At 45.0% G+C, this 20,780-nt stretch overlaps 1 protein-coding gene across 7 annotated transcripts in view; it reads left to right on the forward strand.

Annotated features, from left to right (window-relative positions):
* Positions 1 to 20,780, forward strand: part of ralgapa2 (Ral GTPase activating protein catalytic subunit alpha 2) — a 95,290-nt gene that overhangs the window by 70,469 nt on the left and 4,041 nt on the right. For 4 of the 7 annotated variants that reach the window (XM_085392400.1, XM_085392398.1, XM_085392395.1 and 1 more), the window contains 2 exons: positions 17,016 to 17,137; positions 19,803 to 19,862. In XM_085392400.1, coding sequence (XP_085248526.1) covers positions 17,016 to 17,137; positions 19,803 to 19,862 — 182 coding nt within the window. The remainder of the gene's footprint in view (positions 1 to 17,015; positions 17,138 to 19,802; positions 19,863 to 20,780) is intronic. The other 3 variants (XM_085392402.1, XM_085392399.1, XM_085392396.1) reach the window with 1 other exon arrangement.

Below are 20,780 nucleotides of genomic sequence, written 5' to 3' on the forward strand. Positions count from 1 at the left end.
TTGCTATAGAAACCTCTCCCAAGGAGGTTTTATTTGGATTGAGGATGTATGCATAATTTCTAAACTTGTTTTCAGACTCTGTGTGGATGACTATTACTCACAAAGGGCTTTTGGTCTGTCATCGTGCTGCACCGCTCACAGTGTAGGGTGTGTGCAAGTATGTGTGTGTCTGTATGCATTTCACAGTGCATCACATAGCTTGGCCCCCCCACCCCAATATCGGGCCTTGTCTGAAAGTCCCCGGGGGTATCCTGAGTGACAGATGTCTGTTACCCGACGCCAAGTGAATTAGCCCAGTGTGATTCTCAGTGCCAGAGGGGGGCCGTCCACAGGCCTGCCTGGCTCTGGAAGCCTGAGGGACTGGGGAAGCCGAAGGGATTTTTGTTTTTTGTGTTTTTTTTAAAAGGGGGGTGGTGCTGCTGCAGTAAGAGGGCCGTACTGGGACACTAAAGCCTCACCTGGCATTCCTTAGCACAGAATCAGTTCAGCACAAAGGCATGATCTATGAGAGGAGATAAGCGCTGCCTCTGGAGTTCTGGCACCGATCGGCTGCCAGGCCTCGCACACTCCACCAGAGGAGATGAATGAAAGTGCCAGGCGGAGCACACGGCCAAAATGAGTATCTGCATGTCTGCCTAGCCAGAGAGCTCGTGAGCACAGAGGCAAAACTTTAAGCTAATGAATGTTTGGTGCTGTATGAAAAGTGACAACTTGAGATTTGATATTTTAAGAGAACGTCAGAGCGCACTGGTGCAACGTCCCGCAGTGGTTTTGATCGTAAAAGAAACAGTGCGTTGGTAGCCAGGTGGAGTTGCTCTTTCAGATGCTTTGATTTCAACATTGCTTTTACTGTTACGCCACTCCAGCCTTTTGCATTTTTCCCTCTCCGGTCGTTTCAGTTCTTCCATCTTCTCAGGATATTGCAGCCCTTTATCTTTCACAGGTTGGAACAATGACCTGAAACTCTTTTTTTTTTTTTTTTTTTTTTTTTTGATGAAAATCCTCATCCTTAGTTTACCCCTTCACAATGCCTTTACAATTCACAGCCTGCTCTCTGCCTGTGAGGCCACTCTCCAAGGTAATTAGTTGAATATTTCTTCAAAGAGAAGCTATATAACCCCTGTGTGTCCAGATAAAAGGCCAGTATGGCTCTGCAGCCCCCTCTCTCGCGCCGTCACAGGGATCTAGAGGACTCCAGCAGTCTGCTGCAACGCTCACAGAATCTCTCGAGCTAATAGGATTTGATATTGAAAAATGACCACCAGCAACATTTTCTGAAAATACACACAGATGGGCTACAGGAGTGTTTTTCAAAAGGATACTACCTCTTGGCAGCTTTCTGTCTTTCTCATATGGCTTTGCTCTCTCGTCCTTTTTCTGCCCACATGATTTTGTCAAATCTGTGCAGTTGCATATGCCTTGTCGTGTCACGTACAGCCATCGGTGTCATTTGCGATTTGTGTCATTTTCCTCTGCCAGGACACAACCTTGGCCTCATAGGCAACATATCACAAGACTCTCACAGACAACTCATAATGTATCATTTATTATTTATATGGCTGATAGGAAATGCAGCTGCTCTGGCTTTGTGTTCTAAGTGTATTGTTGGCCATTCGCGGCTGCATTTTGAATACTTGAGACCACAAAATGTTCAATCAAAAACAACTTTGAATTAAATGTAACCACATTTGTTTTTACAGACTTCTGTGAAACATGGATGTTAATCGGGCCCTCCCTTGCAAATGTAAGAAGCTTAAAACCAAAAACAGCAATTAGTTTGTTAGTGACACGTGGACCAAACCTGCCACTGCACTGCCTGCTGCCATTTACTGTATGAGAAAGATCCTTCATACTGTCAGTATAGAATAATGTCGTCATCCAGAAGGTGGGATTCATTTCACTCTTCAACAAGCACTTGAGTTTGATGTGCCATCCATCACTCTTTGTGATGGGGTATTGTTAAAGGTGAAGTGTGTGTGTGTCTGTGTGTGGGGTGATGGCAAGTTACTAATAGGTGAGACAATGCAAAACTGACCTTGATTCAGAGGCATAGCCTTCCTATTGGACAGAATCAATAGCTTTTGCACACTGCCCTTAGTCCCCATCCTTTGCTCTGACACACAAGTAAACACACACACAGATCCATCTCCAGGCAGCGATCAATAACCATAATCTGTTTCTGCCCATCGCCAGTCATGCGAGCCAGGCTTTTAGGTAGCGTGTGTGTGCGTGCGTGTGTGTGTGTGTGCGCAGCAGCAGGAAGAGGAGAGGAAGGCTTGATCCTTTCAGTGGAACCCAAAAAGCTGCTTAACTCTGTCATGTTCCCTCACAGGCTCATGTGAGCATATCTGCAGTCCCCCAGCTCCACTGCTGGAAACAAGATGTACATCTTTGCAACGGCTGTATGCTGAAAACACAATGGATATGATATTCTGCATGCACTGCTTTTGTGTGCCGTTTCTGCATCCCCACACGCCGTCATAATTAGTACAGTCGCCGCATTGACCGTGACACATTCTCACACCCCTTCTGAGCAAGTTATTGTCCCGGTCTCATCGCGTCTTTGTCTCACGACAGCATGTTCTTTTGTATACTGTAAGATTCTTCACCTAGCGGAGATGAAAGTGCGCCTGTATGCATGATAGGGTGTCATGAATAGGATCTGCCATGTTAGTGTTGTCTCTCATGAATTATTTAGCATCGTTGATAGGTCTAATTTGCCAGCTGTTGTGCCATAACTGTTGGCAGACTCATGGATAATACTCAGCAGTCTATATCACTATGGAGCACAGTGCTTGACTGGGCACAGTGAGACGCCAAGCTAGTCATTATAAGCTGGATTCATGTAATGGTCTGAGCTGATGTGAGTATAGCCAACTTCCTGTTCACTGGAAGCGGGGCTGACCAACTAAAAGTAATTTGTAATCTGCAGTAACTTTTGCAGCGGGAGTTGGACAGCTTGACTTGTTGCATGATTTATGACAAGTGATTGTCAGCATATTGTTATTACTGGATGCGAACCGTTTAGTCGGAGGCGGTTGGCTGCTGTTGGATGAGTAGGTAGCTGGAGTTGGGTGAGGGGCTAGTTTGGACTTAAAGTGTCCCTGCTTGGAGTTGGCAGGGCTAAGTTTGGGCGGAGGCTGGCATTGGCTTTGATAGGGTGGTTGAGAGTTTACACATTATTTCAGGGGGCTGCAAAGAGAGGAGGGGGCTCTCCCCAACTGAATGTTTTAACCTAATCCCATTATCAGTGTAGCGCACTGCCTCCCATCTCTTCCCCCTTCTTATCCCTGCTCCCTCCCACTCCTCTCTCCAGCTGACCAGCTGTTCCTGCCGGGACTCACGACAATGTCCGATGTGTTCAGATCACTGAGTACCCCCCTCCTAATAAACACACACACATGAACAGAGCGCAGTCCATGCACGACCAAAGCAATTGCCAAGCCCATTGCTGGAGCCGAGAAGGCCTAGAGGAGGAGGGTGTTGGTTGGGGAAGAAGGGGTGTAGCTTTGGGGGTTTGGAGGGGGCAAGCACAGGCCTGTCAAACAGAGAGCCCTGACTCAGGAGGCAGCCCAGCTCGGATGGCATATGGCGTCTAGCTTCATACAACATGCAAAAGTATTCTCTCTCTTCACCCCCTCTCATCTACTCCCCCTCCCCATCTCCCTCTCCCTGCTGCTAATGCAGAATGACTCATAGCATTACTCATTTTTTTCCTGCCCCCCCAACACACATTAGTTCCTCCTCCTCTTGCCACCCAGCCTGTAACAAAAGGCGTACACTGTGCGGCACCCACACCCTGAAAGCCCTGGGGGCCTAGCACAGCCTACACTCTGGGGTCTGAGCTTCATGGGGGCCGCCCCCTTTTAAACACAGGTAGAGCAGGCATGGAACCAGACAGCCAACAGCAGGGCCCCAGAGCCCCGCCTGTCAGAGCGTACACACACTGCTGGTGTCAGAACTGCCTGTTGGTGTATATCAGTTTGTGTTTGTATATACAGCTAGCTTTGCACTCTTGTGCTTCGGGGCTTTAAAATCATCACGCTTGGTGTCCTGCATTTGTTCATCTTTGTCTCTCCCTGCAACCTTTGTGACGTCTTGCTGGTCTCACTGATATTTTTCCACATTTTGATTGATATTTAATTACCATGTATAAAAGTCTATTTCTTATCAGGATTTTTTCAGTTGCTTTCATTTATTTACTTTTTTGCGCAGTGTTTATCAAATAAAAAGCCGTGGTGTTTTCAGGTATCAGTGGTGGAAAACTGCGTAGCCTAGTGTAACCCAAAGAATGTCACGCTCTGTGTATTTTTAAACTTGAACCCCCACCCTCATGCCCTCCTCCCCCGTCCGTCTGTTATGCGTTCGTGTCTGACATCTGTCTGTTTGTTAGCGGCAAAGTGAGAGCCGGTTTTATGCGGGATCACCTTCCCTGTCTCTTCTCCATCTCGGCGTTGTGGAATGGGTTAGGAATGCCAAAAAGACCATTACAGTTGTGTGAAGGATTCTGTGTACTTTTTGGCAGCTCTTTGGACTAAATTAGTATTATTTTCTGGTCAATATATTTGAATTCCAGTACAAGGGATTTTTCCTTGTGTGGTGTATAAAAAGTGCCACATTCTGAATGTCAGATGGTAAAAATGGAAGAAAAACTCTGTATTTGAAATGATTTGACTATTAGATAACTGGAAAATGATTTGAAGTCTATTTCTTTGTCTTTGTCATTTTAAAATATCTTTCTACTACTGTGTGCTTCTAGAGAAAAGCCTCCCAGTTCTCCTAATGTGCTTAATAGCAGAAATTCCCACAGATTGAACCATCAAAGAGGACAACATGGTCCTCCTCCCTCTTATTATAGTTTGCATATGCTTGATCATGTAGGACTAAAGTCCTCATCTCAAATAGGCTACTATATGTAAGGGAATGGCCCTCCGAGCCAAAAAGAAGCGCAAATATTCTCACAAAATATCACGCATAGAAACATTGATGCAATCACCGTCTCACTAATAACGCACAGGATGCGTAGTCAGGATGCTGTGACCCCGGTCGCATGATTGGACCTATTACGAGCTACACTGAGACATGTTCATTGTGATTGATGTGTGCCGCTGCTAGCTTGGGTGTAAAAACCTGTGTCTGCTTTATGTGATTAGCATCCAGCTAGCCACTCCATCTGTTACCCCTAGCCCTGTTTAATTAATGAACTTTCTTTTTCCACCCCACAGCCAGGCAGTGCAACACTAAAGCAAAAGCTGTTAGTCCTCTCAGGTTATCCAAATGGATGCGTGTTCTTGCTCCCCCTCCCCTCAACCCACCCCCACTCAACCCACCCACCCACTCTCAATGGGTGCGTTCTCATTGATTAGTTATGTTTTGTTCCCCCCCCCCCCTCTTTTGTTTCAGGGTTCTTGAAGGGAGGGTTAATGAGCTTTCCTGGCAAGCTTTAGTGCTTGGAATCTGGGGATAAATGGGAATAATTTTGTTGTTTTTTGTTTTGTTTTTTGTGATGGACTTGGCAGAGATGTGAAGCCTCGTGCCACCGTGTCAGTCTGTGTGAGTGTGTGTTTGTTTGGGTGTGTATGAATGGGTTGCGGCGGGGTGCGTTGCATTTCATCCCTGCTGGTCCATCATTCGTCTTCAGAAGCCGGGAATCTGGAACACTCTTTAACAGTTGGCTCTGTCACTATTCATCTTCCAACCATCTCAGCAAAACTCTTGTCCTGTCCTCCTTTTACCACCAAGTAGTCCTCTCTTTTTTCATTTACGTCCCTTCTTCCTTCCATGTCTCGTGAACAGCCTTTTGTCCAGCTAAAGCTGCCCTCTTTTGTTTGTGCGGCCTTTTTTATCCTTGTGCTAATCGGCATGGTCGTGTGCCTGAGTTGGACCCCATCTTTCACGCTCAGCTCTCCTTTGTTTGACACACCGCCCCTGATAAGAATCCCAATTCTAGGGCCTCTCTGATATTGAAATCCAACAGCGGCGTAGAAAGAGCCTTCAATCATCTATTATCTGTGCTCCAGTGATTACCATTCAATCTCCCTGGGTCCAGGCTCCTCATCACCGGCCCCAGAGCTGAGGCCGTCCCCTGAAAGAACCTGCATCCCTTAACGTCTGTGTCACATTGAGCATAGCCATAGATATTTCTGACACCGTCTTGAGACAGCCACGCATCGAGCGCTGCTGGGAAATGTCAGCAAAATGTCACTCATCATTCTCCACTGGAATCTCTCGTTCTCTGATCTGGCACGGGGGTTTTGGAGACTCTTGTGAAGATACCTTGTGACATTATTGGCGGCCTTTGTCCCTAAATGGCCATTAATTTTTCAGTTCCCTTTTTTTGTTCAGACACCAGTATTGCTCTTTTTTTTTTTTTTTTCCATAAGGCTGCATTGCTTTTAATGTTGCAGACTTAATTGGCTGTTTTAGGAAGGAATTGCTTGATTATTTATAAGTTGCACATTAATGCCTCTTTAAATGGTTCAAAGGCAGTGTGTGCTCTTCCGCTGGCCTGTGGCCATTATTCTCTTTCAGAGGATGTCCTTGTGCCTTGCAGCATTTGCATTTTTGCACTAAATGGAATGTTCTGCATTGACAGACAGGCAAGGGAAACAAAGCAATAACAAAAACAAAACATTTAACTGTGCATCACTGTGCATCGTCTGCTTCTTCTTAGAGGAGCAGCCTTTGATGTGTTAATACTGATAGTCTGTATTTCATTGTCAAGTGGTGGCTGTGGCTGAAAGGGAAGCGGTGAGAAATATTGGTCAAATCTTCCTTTGCGTCTCCACTGCAACAGGCTGTAATAGAGTTTGATGTCGAACAGAAAGAAGGTTTTGTTGGTTGTAAAAGCACGCGGAACACATTTTGGGTGGTGGGATCTCCTTTAAAAATACCGTATAACTTTAAAGCACCATTCCTACTGTGCATGGTTAGCATTGCTTTTTTTCATCATTTTCCTGTTTGCTCTTGTTTTGTGTTCAAACATCCACTTACCTAATTCTGTGTTTAAATACACAGCAGCGCTTGGTACCTTTTTGTTTAATGTAGCGTACACATCTTCATTAGTTATGTATATCTTCTAATTACTATTGATGAGACTCTAGCTGATTTGGGTACAAATCTATAGCTTTTCATATTCTAATGAGTGTTATTTACCCTCAGATCTCCAAGCCAGGGGGCTTTGTGCAGGCAGATATAGCCCGCACTGCTCTAGCTACACCCACTTGTTTTTGTATCTGCCGACTCTGACAAAATCCAGTTTCCATCCCCCCACATCATCACCCGTCTGTGTGGATGTATAGCACTTCCCGCTCCTCCATCTGTTTTTGTCCACCCATGAAAAGGTCCATTATAATCTGCAGGATGCACAGTGGACGTACTGCAAACTCCACTTCAGCCAATCAAGACGCAGCTCTGAACTCGCGCCGTGAATCCAAGGGGCACGAACGCCACCCCCGAGTTCGTTTTGATTATGTGCGGTCTCTGCCAGAGATCTTCAGTTGAACAAGTTTTTATACCAACATTGTCTCCATCGTCCCTTTTCCCTATAAAAGCTTCCACTGTGAATGGAGCTCTGTGCATGCCCACTGGATGATGGCAGGCTCCTGATTAACCCTGGAGTGACTAGCTAATGTCATTGAAGGAGAGCCACCTGGCTGTGAGACTGTACAGTCAGCTGCCACTGAAGGACCAGAATAGGAGACGACCAGGTGTTGGGCTCCAGCCCCCCTAATTGTTGCCATGTAATAGCCTGCTTGACTGCACAATATAGCCCAGGGGCGAGGATTAGGAAAAAGCTGTTGCCATCGTAGAAGTCTATTTTCTTTTTTCCTAAGGTTTTGTGTGCGACTTTCTTTTTAAGTGCGTACATCTATAATTCTTCCTTCGCTGTCCTCCTCCTGAGGTTATCCACCATTCCAGGTTTTGTCCTTGCACATTACAGAATCTGGATATTTACTGTAAATGTGCACAACTACAAAGTTGCTTTTCAGATTGTGATGGGATAGAAAAATGTTTCATGTCCATGAGATTAACTGGCACAAACTTGACAGACTTTAGTTATCATGCATCAAAAAGTATGTGCATCATGTACTTGACAGTTTAGTATTTTCTTTCTTTAATAATTGGCCCGACAGTCCAGATCTCATAACTCATTCTAGCAGCGGTGGCATTGATTAAACTATGCCCCCAGTCACAGTAATGAACCTGTTCTGCCAGTGCTTTTACCGCAGATGTGATCATATGTAACCTAGTGCTAATCATTAGCATTCTCCCTAAATGCCAGGCATTTTGCATGAGGCCAGGCAGCCTAATTGGTCCAATGAACCTTTCACAGAGGGGGCAATGGAGGAGCAAGAGACTTTATGTGTAGGATGCCTCGGCCGGGAGGCAGAAAGGGATGCTTGGCATTAACGCATCACGCGTCTTCTGACGCACATACCGCAAGCATCATTAAAATTGCAGAAGCCTCTGTTCATTTTATTTAATATTTCATCAGTGCTTGTCTGAGCTGTGTGATCGCAGGGTGAAAATCAGAGTCATTTGGCATGACCCGGCGTTGGCACATTTCTCTGACAATTTAAGTGTCAGGTTGGTTTTGCAGATGTGTCAAATAGATTATAGAACATCAGGGTACTTTGATTACTGCTGTGCTTTGAGGTGTGTGTACAGGTGGGCAGAAACCGTGTGAGCGTGATAATCATCGTGCTACAAATTTCATCATGAAAGTTGGAAGAGAGAAGAGGCTAAAGCCCTCATATGGATTTCAGCATGCCCTTCCCTGTTTAATCTTTGACTTTTTATTAAAAGTTCAAATTGAGATCAGATAGATGCTTTTTGCTTCCTCTCTCTTGAACAATTTCAGGAACTGAGGGGAAAATATGACAGATATTTACCTCAGATAGCTCACAGGATGCCCACCTTTGTCCTGACCTAATAACATTTCCAGAGGGTGCAGACATTCGTGACACTCTGGCCATCGTTGCTAACAAAGGAGACCTTCCAAGAAAACTCTCACCCAGCCACTCAGAGCTGTATCTGTTAATCTTCATCCCTATCAGCCTTTTGTAGCTCATCTTATTATGACTTTCTGTTAATACACAGTGGAGGCCTGTGTGACTGTCTGGCTATAATGGGTCTGTGTTTGATTAATCATGTCGATCCTTTGTGCTTCACATCTAAGGCTGCTGTGTTAGGACTCATCAATGCAGGCCAGAGTCCTTTGAAAAAGAGATTGGTTACAGACTCGGCTCATCTGAATACACAAGGCTAGCAGGCTTTGATGGCAGTCATGTTAAACAAACCATGTGCCAACAAATTATGATGTCACCAGGTATCTTGGAGCTAACCCACGTCTCTGGTGTGTGAGGATGACTTGTTGCACTGCCATTTATATTCTGTGAAACCCTGGCAATCAGTCAGTTCGAACATAGTTTAGGGGTCAACATTGACCTTAGTGTAGGTGCTGCTCTTATGATTTGTTTTGCAGCGGAAATCGATTTTTAGTGGCCCCCAGAGGAACGGTGGGTTGCCGGAGACTTGAGAAAATGGGTGTCTGCTTCCTCCAGTCAGCTTGTAAATAACCCAGTCATGCCAGCTAGCAGACATCTGATTTTGTCTGCAGCTTTGGCGAACCCGTGTGAAATCACTGACGGGCAGTGATGATGTCACAGGTTAGGAGTGATGTCACAGCCATAACTCCCCACCCTGCTGTCCGAATGCCAGATGGACGGTAGAGAGGTGTGGAGGTTGGAGCTTAGAAAGCTCTCGCTGTGGGAAACGTGCCCCTCAGGAGGTGTCATTAACCTTGGCTTACTGTTTGACCTGACTCCTCTGGGGCCTCAGAGTTCCAATTTCTTGGACCCACTAATTGGGCTACTTGTTAAAACTCTCTGAAACCAGCTATTCCTCTTGAGCTTCTTATGTTTTGCAAGTCCACACTCACCCAGAAAGTGGACCCACAAACAGCATAATAACGCATCTGTGACACATTCAGACGTTTTCTGCAGCCACAGCTGTTTAATGAGACACCAGGGTCTGAGTAGCTGATATATAAAGTGGGAGATGGACACACATATACGCTATACCATACACATTTTCACTTTATCCACCTTAATCTGTTGTTCCTTCCCATGCTGCCATTATTCCTGCAGCCAGCCTTAGTGGCACATTCACTCTCTCTGTCCCCTTTTCTCCCTGTGTCTTTCCATCTAAATGTCTGTCTTCCTCCCCGTTTTCCCATAATCACCTCACACCTCTGAGGGCCTCTGCTGAGACGAGCTTCACACCTCAGCCCTCGCTGTGACAACAGGTACCGCTGGCACTCAACGCCGGGCCTCTCTCCAATCAACACCTGCTCGCCTTTATCTCTCTTTCTTGCCTTCCTCTTTACCATCTTTCCTCCTCCCTTTTTCCCTCCTTGCCACCTTCTTCTTTCTCCATAGTCATAGCCCTTATTTGTGATGTTCAACCAGTAGTTTGCCCTGTGCCCCTGCCTTTCTGCCTCTTGTGTCCTCTTCTGTATCAAGTGACAGGTTGTCCATATGCAGTAATCAGTTTGTCTATATCAATGCCTCCTGGAGATGGCACTGTAATTCCTTCATGATTTGAACCTGTTCATGTTGCTCCGGCTTGTATTCATTACTGCATTTGGTGTCAACAGCTTGTATCAAAGTGAGTCTTATTGTCCGCTTTTGATAGCAGTCATCATTTCCTCTTAGCTCGCCACCAAAGCAGGGACTAAACCTTCTAATTAATCCACAGGATTGGACCCTATCCGCGTGCTATCCAGTGATGTTGCTGTGAATGTGCATTTGATACGAGGAGGTGGTTTACTGTGTCTTTGAATGAAAAGCATGGCGGCCACATCTGCTTTTTTTATACTGTTTGTACCCAGACCCCCCCCCCCCCCCCCCCCCAAACATCCTTTTCCTCTTAACAGCCCAATTATGTGACTGCTGGGAGTCAATGGCACTGTGAGCTACTCCTCAGCTCCTCTCCTCACCAAGGTCAAGCTGATTGGTCCAGGTTAATGGGCAGATGTGGGGCTAAGAGAGGAGGGGGGTCAAGCACCTAGAGGCACCCTTCACCTCATCTCTAAACTGTCCCTCTTCACTACAAGAGCCCCTTTTTGCCACCAGTGCTTTTACAAACAGGATTAACCTTGGCTGCTGCTGTGGAGACTTAAGCAGTAGGTTTGTCCGCACGCATGGCAAAAATATTTTTGAATAGGTATTTGATTATTTCCCCTTTTTGTTTTTGTGTTTTTTAGGTGAAACCCTGGATTCATAAAATCAGTGAAGTGTCATATGTCAGGATCATGTCATGGTTGGAGAGTTGTTGTTTTTCATTAGCACAGAGAGACTAAATCTCAAAGTTCTGATGTCTGGAATAATTTAAGTTTATCCACTATTTCTTGGCGCACTCGTCTTTTTTTGTCTCTCTTTCTGTTGCGAAAACTTCCTTATTAGATGACGACAATTCAAGCTTCCGGAGGAGCGCTGTTTGAAACCCGATTAATGCACCTTTGACAAAAGGAGAGGAGGAAGTCGCCCGCCCTGCTCATATCATCCAACTTCCGTCACTTAGAAGTGGATAGAAATGGAGCTTAAGCAGTGAAATGTCAGTATGGGGTGTCTTAAGACCCTTATAATGCTGCTTTGCCTAATCTGGGCCTCGACCCCCTACCCTGCCTTATCAGCAGATTAGCTGTGTGTGCCTGTCTCAATCAGTTCAGTTTAAAAGAGAGCAGAACAATAAAATGTTCAAATAGGAAATAGAAGACAAAAAAAAGAATAAAACAACCAATTGTCATCTGGACACAGAGAAGAACCCGTGTAGCTCTCTACAAATGCAAAGCTGGTCATCAACTCGTTAAAAAAGGGATGGTGAAGAAACACAAGCTAAATGTGTACTGCAGAGTTCAGTATTGTGTCTGAACTCTATGAAATATAATGAAGCATTGTAACAAAATCCTGTAATGAAAAATGAGGGATATTTAATGTCGTGACACAAATTAAGAGCAGGATCACATGGGAGAAATCAGAAATTGACGAACGTGTTTACACTGGATATCAACCATACCCCCCAGAGCTAACTACACTGAAGGAGATCCTTAAAGATGTCCCTGTTATTGATTAGTGTATTTACAACACAGATGTTGTTTCCTTTTTACAAAGATGTTTATGGTTTAATAGAAATAAAATAAGCTTTCAGCAGGAGCATTCAGTCACACCAGGTCTGAACCGGTCATGCTGCTGAAATCCCCATACATGGTTAGTACAGCTAATGATTATTTGGACTGTATATAAAAGATGGACATAGCCATGATGACTTACGTCAGTGTATGTAGTGCTGTTTGAAACCTCAAGCTGAGCACTTTGGAAGTTTCATTCTTGTTTTTTGTTTGGAAACCGGACGAGGAGGAGAAACTGAGGTTATAGCTCACTGACACAGTGGCAATATTGTCTGTTTAACAGTATTCAGAGACCAACATGTTCAGAATCGGTGTCATTTGATAAGATCGGGAGCGTATGTAGTCCAAGTGCTCAAAGTCTTCTTCTAGACTTCTTTTTGCAACCCTGCTGGCCTTTAAAAGGAATCCAGATTTAATACATAAGCATTGGCCTCACATTTTCAAATCCTTAAGCTGCTCCTATCTTTTATGTCATCTAACCCCAAGGTGTCTACCGTTATTTGGTCTTCATCAGGCAAAAGCAGAGTTTATCTTTTTGTCTTGTACTGTAATGCTCTCAGAATTGCAGACCTAACATTAGCAGCCTCCAGTGGTCAAACAGGTTCTCTGTGGTCTTCTGACCCTTACTGTCTGATTACTGTTAATGATGCAGGTGAAAGACGCGTTTAGAATCCAGAACATTTGCTTGTTTATTTTGCCTCAGTGATACCTTTTTACTAAAGGACTACTTCCTGAAGCCATGATGCATAATGATCCTTGAAGGCCGTGTGCTTGAGTGTTCAAAGGTTTTGTGTATTTGAAAGATGCTTAGTGTGTGTTGGAGGCCGGTGGTGTGGTGTGACCACTTTTGCCATAGGAACACAAAGATTCGGATTGGGATGGTCAGGATGCTCCTCTCTAGAGACGCACAGGTTCAGAGGTCAGCTTAGAGCTCAAGCTCTTCTGGGGAACAAAGTGCATGGGTGGTGGGTGCTACCGTGAGCGTTGTGCCTGCTTATGCACAAACACCTCTGTGTGTGAGCGTGTGTATGTGGCTGAATGTGCTGGGTGGGGTTACGCACAGTATAAAATGGATCCCAGTGGACAGGCGTGTTCAGGACCGGTCCCTATGGATGGAGAGAGAAAAGAGGAGAGATGATGATGATGAGGGCTGGTGACGGTTGGCCGATGGGGTCCAGCGGGGATGGAGCAGCCTGCTAATGAAGAGCCATCTGAGGCCTCCATTCACCTTGAACATGGGGCGCTGCAGCTGCCCTGACCTTGGCTTTGATCCACAAAGATGCTTGACCCCTACCATTTCCCCAGAGCTACCCCCACCATCTGGACAGCATGCATGCATATGTATACATATGTGCACACACCCATAGATGCATATGCATACACACGTATGTTGCTCCATATATGCATGCACATATGTTCACACAGGTATGAGTAGCAGGTTTCTGGCTTCACACCTGCGCTGATTCGCTGCATGCTAGCTATAAGTTCAGGTCTTCGTCACCTGTAATGACAGAGAAGCAGAGGGCAGCCAGGGGACAGGATGAAAAAGGAGCATTTCTCAAATGTGTAAAGTGTTGGAGTTAATAGGCTTTTCTCTCTATAGCATCCACTTCCACCCCACCCTCATAACTCCAAAACGACCACATCCATGTCTCCAGATATCATCTCCTAACTAAAGTTGTTTTACATTAACTCCAACCTGGGAGGTTTTTTTTCCTCATTACTATCCCAGTGTTTGCCACGCTCCATAAACATTACATTGGTTTTCCTTTCTTCTCCCTAATAAGAATGCAGCCGCTTGGAACGTAGGGGTTCCTTGGAAATTCCCAAAGTGGTTCTGCAAACTCTCCTCCCACCCGTGCTCGTCTTTCTTGACCTCCCTGTTCAGCTGTAAATGACAGTTATGTCACGGGTGACTTGAGTTGCGTTCCATCTGTGGAAATGTAGACCTGTCTGCATTTTCCTTTTTATATTTCATCCCTCGCTTTATGAGATTTTTTTTTTTATGGCACAGGATATGGGGTTTAGCCTTCTGTGATACAGTTCATCAGGAAGGCTTTCATAACGGGTAACATTTTCAGGAAGTATGAAGGTTTCTAAGCTGCCGTCCTCTTTCCCGGTCTCACAAACATGAATATTTACCAAGAACTCACCAACTGTAGCTGGAGCTTATTTTTCCACTAAAAGTAGGTCAGTGTCTGCGGGTTTGGTGTCCATAACATGGACACGGCGTTTGCATCATTGTTCTGGATGTGTCCCCTGATTACTATACTGCATAGAGGTAACAGCGTCTGTGCATATGCAGGGGAACAAGCTGTGCCCATGCCTAAGTAATTAGAGACCAGCATAAAACTGAGAGTGAAGGCAAGATTGCCCCTCACTGTTCATCAGGTCTGATTTCTGTGCAACAATTTTTTGTTTTTACCCGCAGATAGCATCTCACATTTACTTAAGTGAGCTGATTATGGCTCTCGCTTTTACTCATCCCCAGAATACCTTTTATTAGTCTCCCTCCCTCACCACCTGTTTTTCTCCCCCTCCTTCTGTCATATTTTCTCTCGTCTCTTGATAATTCTGTACTATCTACCTTCATTTTATTCTGTGAAGTTTTGTTTTTTTTCTCTCTCTCTGTCTCTCACCCAGTATAATCCATTTGTCTAACTTGGATAGAGGGCAGCGGAAGGAAGTAGTGGAGGAGAGGCGTGTGTCAGAGTCAGAGAGAGCGTCTGCTCCAGCTGGAGTCAATATTTGCTTTAGGAATCTCAATAACAGGCCTGCAGTCATCTGCATCTCTGATAATGGACAGCCATATGGCTCTGTTGACCCACGCTGTGCTGAGGTTCTCTCTCCCCATCCTTCCTTGTTTTTCATTTCTCGGCGTCCTTTTAAGTTCTCTCGTTTCTTCTCATTCAATCAGTCTTTTTCCTATATTTTGCCCTCCACTTGCCACCTCAAATGTGGACACATTTTGCTCTTTTTTTTTTTTTTTTTTTTAACAAACATCCTTTCTCTCGGTCATCCACTAAACCCTGGATATGACCCACCACACAGAGCTGTGACCCAAGTTACCATGGCAGCAGAGCCTGGGATACCCACTCTTTGTCCAGCACGGTTTCAAACAAGTGACAGAAAACAGTGACGTTGCATGTCTGGCTATGACAGGAAGACAGATGCAAAGCTCACGGCGAAGTGCTTTTACGTGCTTGAAGTCATGCTGCTCTGCATTTCCTAAATGGAGGTGTTGGCAAAGAATAAGCAATTAGGTGCAGCATATAGTCGGCAGGTCGTACACTTAATATATTTATTTTTAATCTTCCCGTTTCTTTATTTTTGTGAGCTTTTAATTTAATGGATGTCTTAGTGTTGTGTCCTGACAAGTGTCCAAATGAGGTTATGTAAAGCTTCTGCTTCATTTTTTTTAGCAAAGTAAACTTCTCTTGTGTTTGAGCAACATGTATATTTTATTTATTAATGATCTCCTGCATGTTGGGGGGAAAAAACATTAAGTCGTGGCTTGTCAGTGAACTTACTTCCTGTTATCTTGTCTCTTATTCTGCCCTCTGTCCGTTTCTGACTCGCAGCAGCTTGGCCATCGTACCCTCTGGTGTGTCCCGGCTCAGGTGCCCGTCATCCCCGCTTTGCTACGGTTCCCTTCAAAGCCATTGGTCATGGCTGCGTTGGCCCCTGCTGTGGCGGCATGTGCCCACAGCAGGCCTCCTGCCCACTAGCTGTCTCGTCCTATCTATCTAACCCAGACTAGAGCCTCTCAGCCCAGTCCAGCCTATCTCAGCTCAGCCTGGTACAGCTTTGGCGTCAGCAGCGGCCCGGTGTCACTCCACCCTGGCAATCATAATGAGACGAGGGGGAGGAGGGTGTCGGCGTTCAGCAGCGAGAGCTCCGCGTGTGTGTTTCAGTGCGAGAGCGTATGCATTTGTCAAGCAATTTGTCAGGTGTCGTCTGTGAAGGAAACATGACTACAACAGACAGCTGAGAATAATCAGACTACACACACACACACACACACACACACACACACACGTATCTCACAGCACTTAGGATCATTATGGCTCCAGATAGACCTTTTTACTCCAATAGTTCACTACACCATATTTCATCCAGCACTTGCCGCCATTCCACAACATGATATATCTGTGATAATGATATGATAATGGCCATCAGAATGTTTTCCACCCTACCCAGCAGCCTTTTTGCGGGCTTATTTGTTTATATATTTATTTATTTATTGGAGCTTTCTCATTTCAAACCCAGCCATCCATCCTGCATGCTGGCTGCCCAGGCCCCAGTCACTGCTTGTCACTCTGAATTTCAAATGGCTCCAATTTTCCCCCTGATGGCACGGAGAAGTGGCAGGCAGCACATCAGGGAGGGTGGTCCTAGACATGCTGCCTGCAGCAGGGGTTCTATTAGAGCGAAGAGAGGGATGAGAGGCGGGAGAGGACAGGAGAGGAGAGTTTTCGAGCATCACGCCAGTAGTGATGTATTCTTTCTTTCTTTCTTTATGATTATTGTGGAGACTGCATTCTCATTTTGGGGTTGGTGTGGCATGGCTGATTGTTCCATCTTTGCTTCTGGCTGGGTTTTGCTGATGGTGGAGCTGCCCTGCCCGCTAAAGCTGCCACTCACTCCCACAGCACTGTTTGTGTGCGGCGCATCCAGAAAAATGTGGCTGTTATTTGTCTTTATTTTTTGTTTGTTGAAATCTGCAAGAAATTAATTTATATTTTAATGTAACTCTTATGAGAATCAAAGGCTTTTTCTCCTGTTTATCATTATGTGCTTTCCCTTAACAAGACCTTACCAGCTATGAGGAGCGGGCACTCTACTTGGAGGCCATTGTTCAGAACCATAGAGAGGTCATGACCTTTGAAGACTTTGCCTCACAGGTTTTCTCCCCCTCCCCTGGATATCCAATGAGTGGGACAGGTGAGAAATGAACCACACTGCAATTCTGTCCTCTTCCTCATTCTTTCCACTCCACCTCTTTCTGTCTCTCCATCTCACTCCTGCTTCATTACCTTTGGGTATTTTCCTCCCATGCCTTCTTCCCTTTTTCCTCATCATCTCTTCCCCCCGCGTTTCAGTCTCTCTTCTTCCTTCAAAACACACCTGTCCAAACCTTTTTCCTCTCCCACCCCCCCTCTCTCTCCACTCCAAGCCCACGCTCACCGATGAATATCAAACGACGGGCCCAGGCTCTTCTTCAAACACTTTTCCACTTCCTCCTGCCCCACTCACGCATCTCCTCTTTTTCTTTTTTTTTTCAAACCGCATCCTTCCATGCAGTTACTTTCCTATGAATATAAGCAGCCTTTTAAATGGCAGTTGCAGGGTGTGTGTCTTTGTGTATGTCTTCATGAGCTCATTCACCAACACTTAAGAGATCCGACCAACAAACAGCAGCTCTCGGATGTCAGCACAGCACTCTTATCAGCCTGTGATGAATAGAATGGAAAACGTGTCTTATCTTGTTCTTCCTACTTGTACCAGCACCGATCGATCTGCGCCAGCACTGAAATCAATACAGGATTGCACTTTTACACTCTATTGGATCTCGACACACGTTCTGTTTTGACAAGAAAAGCACTCCACAGCACCACTCCGCAGACGTCGTGTCATTATCGAATCTGTCAGAGCTTATGTTTTGAACGAGGTTTACCGTGTAAGCTGTATTTTTGTGCCATATGTGGGCATGTGAAAATTAACTGTCTACTTTTTCTTTCTTCTTTTTTTTGTTGGAATTGGCCTGTCTTATGTCTGTGTCGGACTTCAGATGTTCAGGTGTGATATTCAGGCAGGCGGGAGGTGGTGAGACACATTACCATACTGCTGTGTAGGGGTGTAAAATTTACCTCCTCCATCCTCGGTGCTGAACAAGCGTGCAGGGGCATATAGAAAAACAGGAGTGAAAATCAGAGAGAATTATTTTTAATTGCTCAAAGCAGCTGATGCTGACGAGTATTTCAGTCGCGGGTTGTTTTGACCACCTTCAGGTGAAAAACGTTCGGTACCCGAAACTCTGTTTCCGTGTCGAGTCTGCTTCCAATCTTAGGATCATGATTTAACTATGTATTAGAATTTAGCTATGGGAAATCATAAACGGTGGAGGAAGATTATTGTTGCAGATTATTTTGGAAGAGCCCCAAATGACTGTTGACCCAGCGAACAGAGTTAAAGGGTTCCCAGATTGCTTTGGAGCCGGTCTGAGAAAGGTTAGCTAGAACTGAGAATAATGTTTCACAGCATGAGACGTGTGCTGCAGCCAATGCATGAAGCTCAGAAGTATAATGAAGTCTGCAAGGTCATTGTGTCAGCCTCCCACTGAGCAGCGATATCCCATTTCTCCAGAAACTGTGCAAACAGGCCAACAGAATAATACAAGGATATGCACAAAGGTGTTGTTTAAACTTGCATAAAAATACTACAATACTACAATAATACTACAAATACTAAAAAAATACTACAATAATTTCTTACAGAACTGTGCAGAAGTCTTTAGATTTTGTATGCCTAAGCTAAAATAATTCTAATAATTGGTATGACTGCTTTTATTATTGAACACAGCCTGAACTCTGTTGGGCACTTTCTTGTAATTTCTTTAAGTAGTCCACAGAAAATGTTCTCCAGGCCTCCTGATGGACATTCAAAGCTCTTCTTTGGATGTTTCTGCATTTTTTTTTTTTGTTCTCTGTCATGATGATCCCACACTGCCTCAGTAATGCTGAGGTGCGGCTCTGGGGAGGCCAGTCCATGACTGATGGTGTGGTTTTTGTTTGATTTTTCTCTCCGGGTATGCTTTTACTGCACCGTAAAACTGTTATTTTACCAGATTGTTTTGTGACAGGCAACCAATTTAAAATTCTAAAGGCATGATTTAAAGTTGGTTATTACTAAGTTTCTTGTTATGTGTAAACACAACACTGTGTTTACACAGTGATTCGTAGGTCACTATGTGACTTATAGTTCGTATTGTATTTGCTACGTCTGGCGAAACATTAAGCAATGAGAGGTAAATGAAGACTTTTGCGTAGCACTGTATGAGGTTTTGGATATTGCACGTGGAATACACTCAGAATAAGAGTCATTTACAGGCTTCCACTAGGAATAAACCAGCCTATCAAAACTAAAGTTGAGATTAAAATAAAATCCATTTTAAATAGGCTTTCTAAAGTTAGATTATTTCTTCGGTCACTGTCAGTGAAATCCAGGAATTAATGACATTGTAGATGCTACAACCAGTACACACTCTTTTTGTCATTAGCAACAACTCTCACAATTTCATGTGTTTCATTTGTCAACTGCATTTGCTGTATTTCAAAAAGTACGATACGTGTGACGCTTCAGGTCTAATGCATCTCACCAGGCTTAGAGCTTGAATGTGTCTGTGATGGCTGGCTGATGTTGCTCCTCATTCTTTTCAAACGTGCTACCACTCTCACTCTCCTATGCTTTTCCTTTGTGCAGGATTGTGTGTGTGTGTGTGTGTGTGTGTGTCTGTTTATACACAAGTTTGTCTATCCATCTGTCTGTTCACCCATCCTGCTCTGCCTCTCATTGCTGCCACTAACATGTCACTCATGCTCCATGACAGCGTGCAGGCGTTGGCCGGGGATGGTTTGGGACATGGAGTACCCCTGGGCCAAACTGGACTGTAAGACTCTGCCTGCTTCCTCCATACTAGGCATGACGCCCGGCATCGGCTTGCTAACATCTATCACTTCGTTTAGGTCACCCTGAACCCCACCATCGTCAGATAACTAAGGGTTGCGCTTGATTTAGCAGCAGGGTTTGACTTTAAGCCCTGCACACTAATTGCTAAATGAAGCGCTCCTGCAGTTTTGCCAGTTTGCTGTAAGGCATGCAACCCGAGCCCTCCACCTTGGTGGTTTGTCTGTCTTTCATAACTTCATTCTCACAGCTCCTGAATGTAACCCCCGTCTCACCCCACAACTTCAGTCGAGCATCGCGGCTTCCTGCATGAGCTAGCCCGTCTGTCACACCCGGATGAAGACTCCATCCTCACCACTCCGCCCTCCGTGTGTTACAACTTGCACCGTTTTGCTGCATTTTGAGTGTTTTTGTCATTTTGTGATCATTCGCTTTACTTTTTAAAATGATTAACTGCACACAAGAAAACCCATTTTTCTCTCTGGGTAAAAGTACATAAAAGCTCCCCTGACCCTCCGAGGTGCCCCGGCATCTTTTCCCTCTCTCATGCTAACCCTCTCAGCTCGTAACATCGGTGGTAAATGTTTTCCAGCCTCTTGTTTCCATGTGAACTGAACACCATTCGTGCTTGGGATTTTTTTTTCAAAATGGTCTCAGTTTTTAAAAACTCCAAGTAACCAGTTTGTCAGGTAGAGGGAAAAAAATGGCATTTGTTGATTAACTCATCACACAAATCAGTTAACCTTTTCTGACCTTTAAGCCTTTCAGCAACGGCTAACCACGACACCGCACGCGCTGGCTGAAGGTCCCTCCCTCTGTGCCTGAGAGTTTTCTTTTCAGCAGCGTTGTTGTGTCCTCCTGCAGTGTGATTAAGGTTGTGTCCTTTCTCTCATGATGCTTT

Source organism: Rhamphochromis longiceps, linkage group LG19 (assembly GCF_057381845.1).
Source record: "Rhamphochromis longiceps isolate RC_006_pf linkage group LG19, R_longiceps_female_GT1.1, whole genome shotgun sequence".
Lineage (NCBI taxonomy): Eukaryota > Metazoa > Chordata > Actinopteri > Cichliformes > Cichlidae > Rhamphochromis > Rhamphochromis longiceps.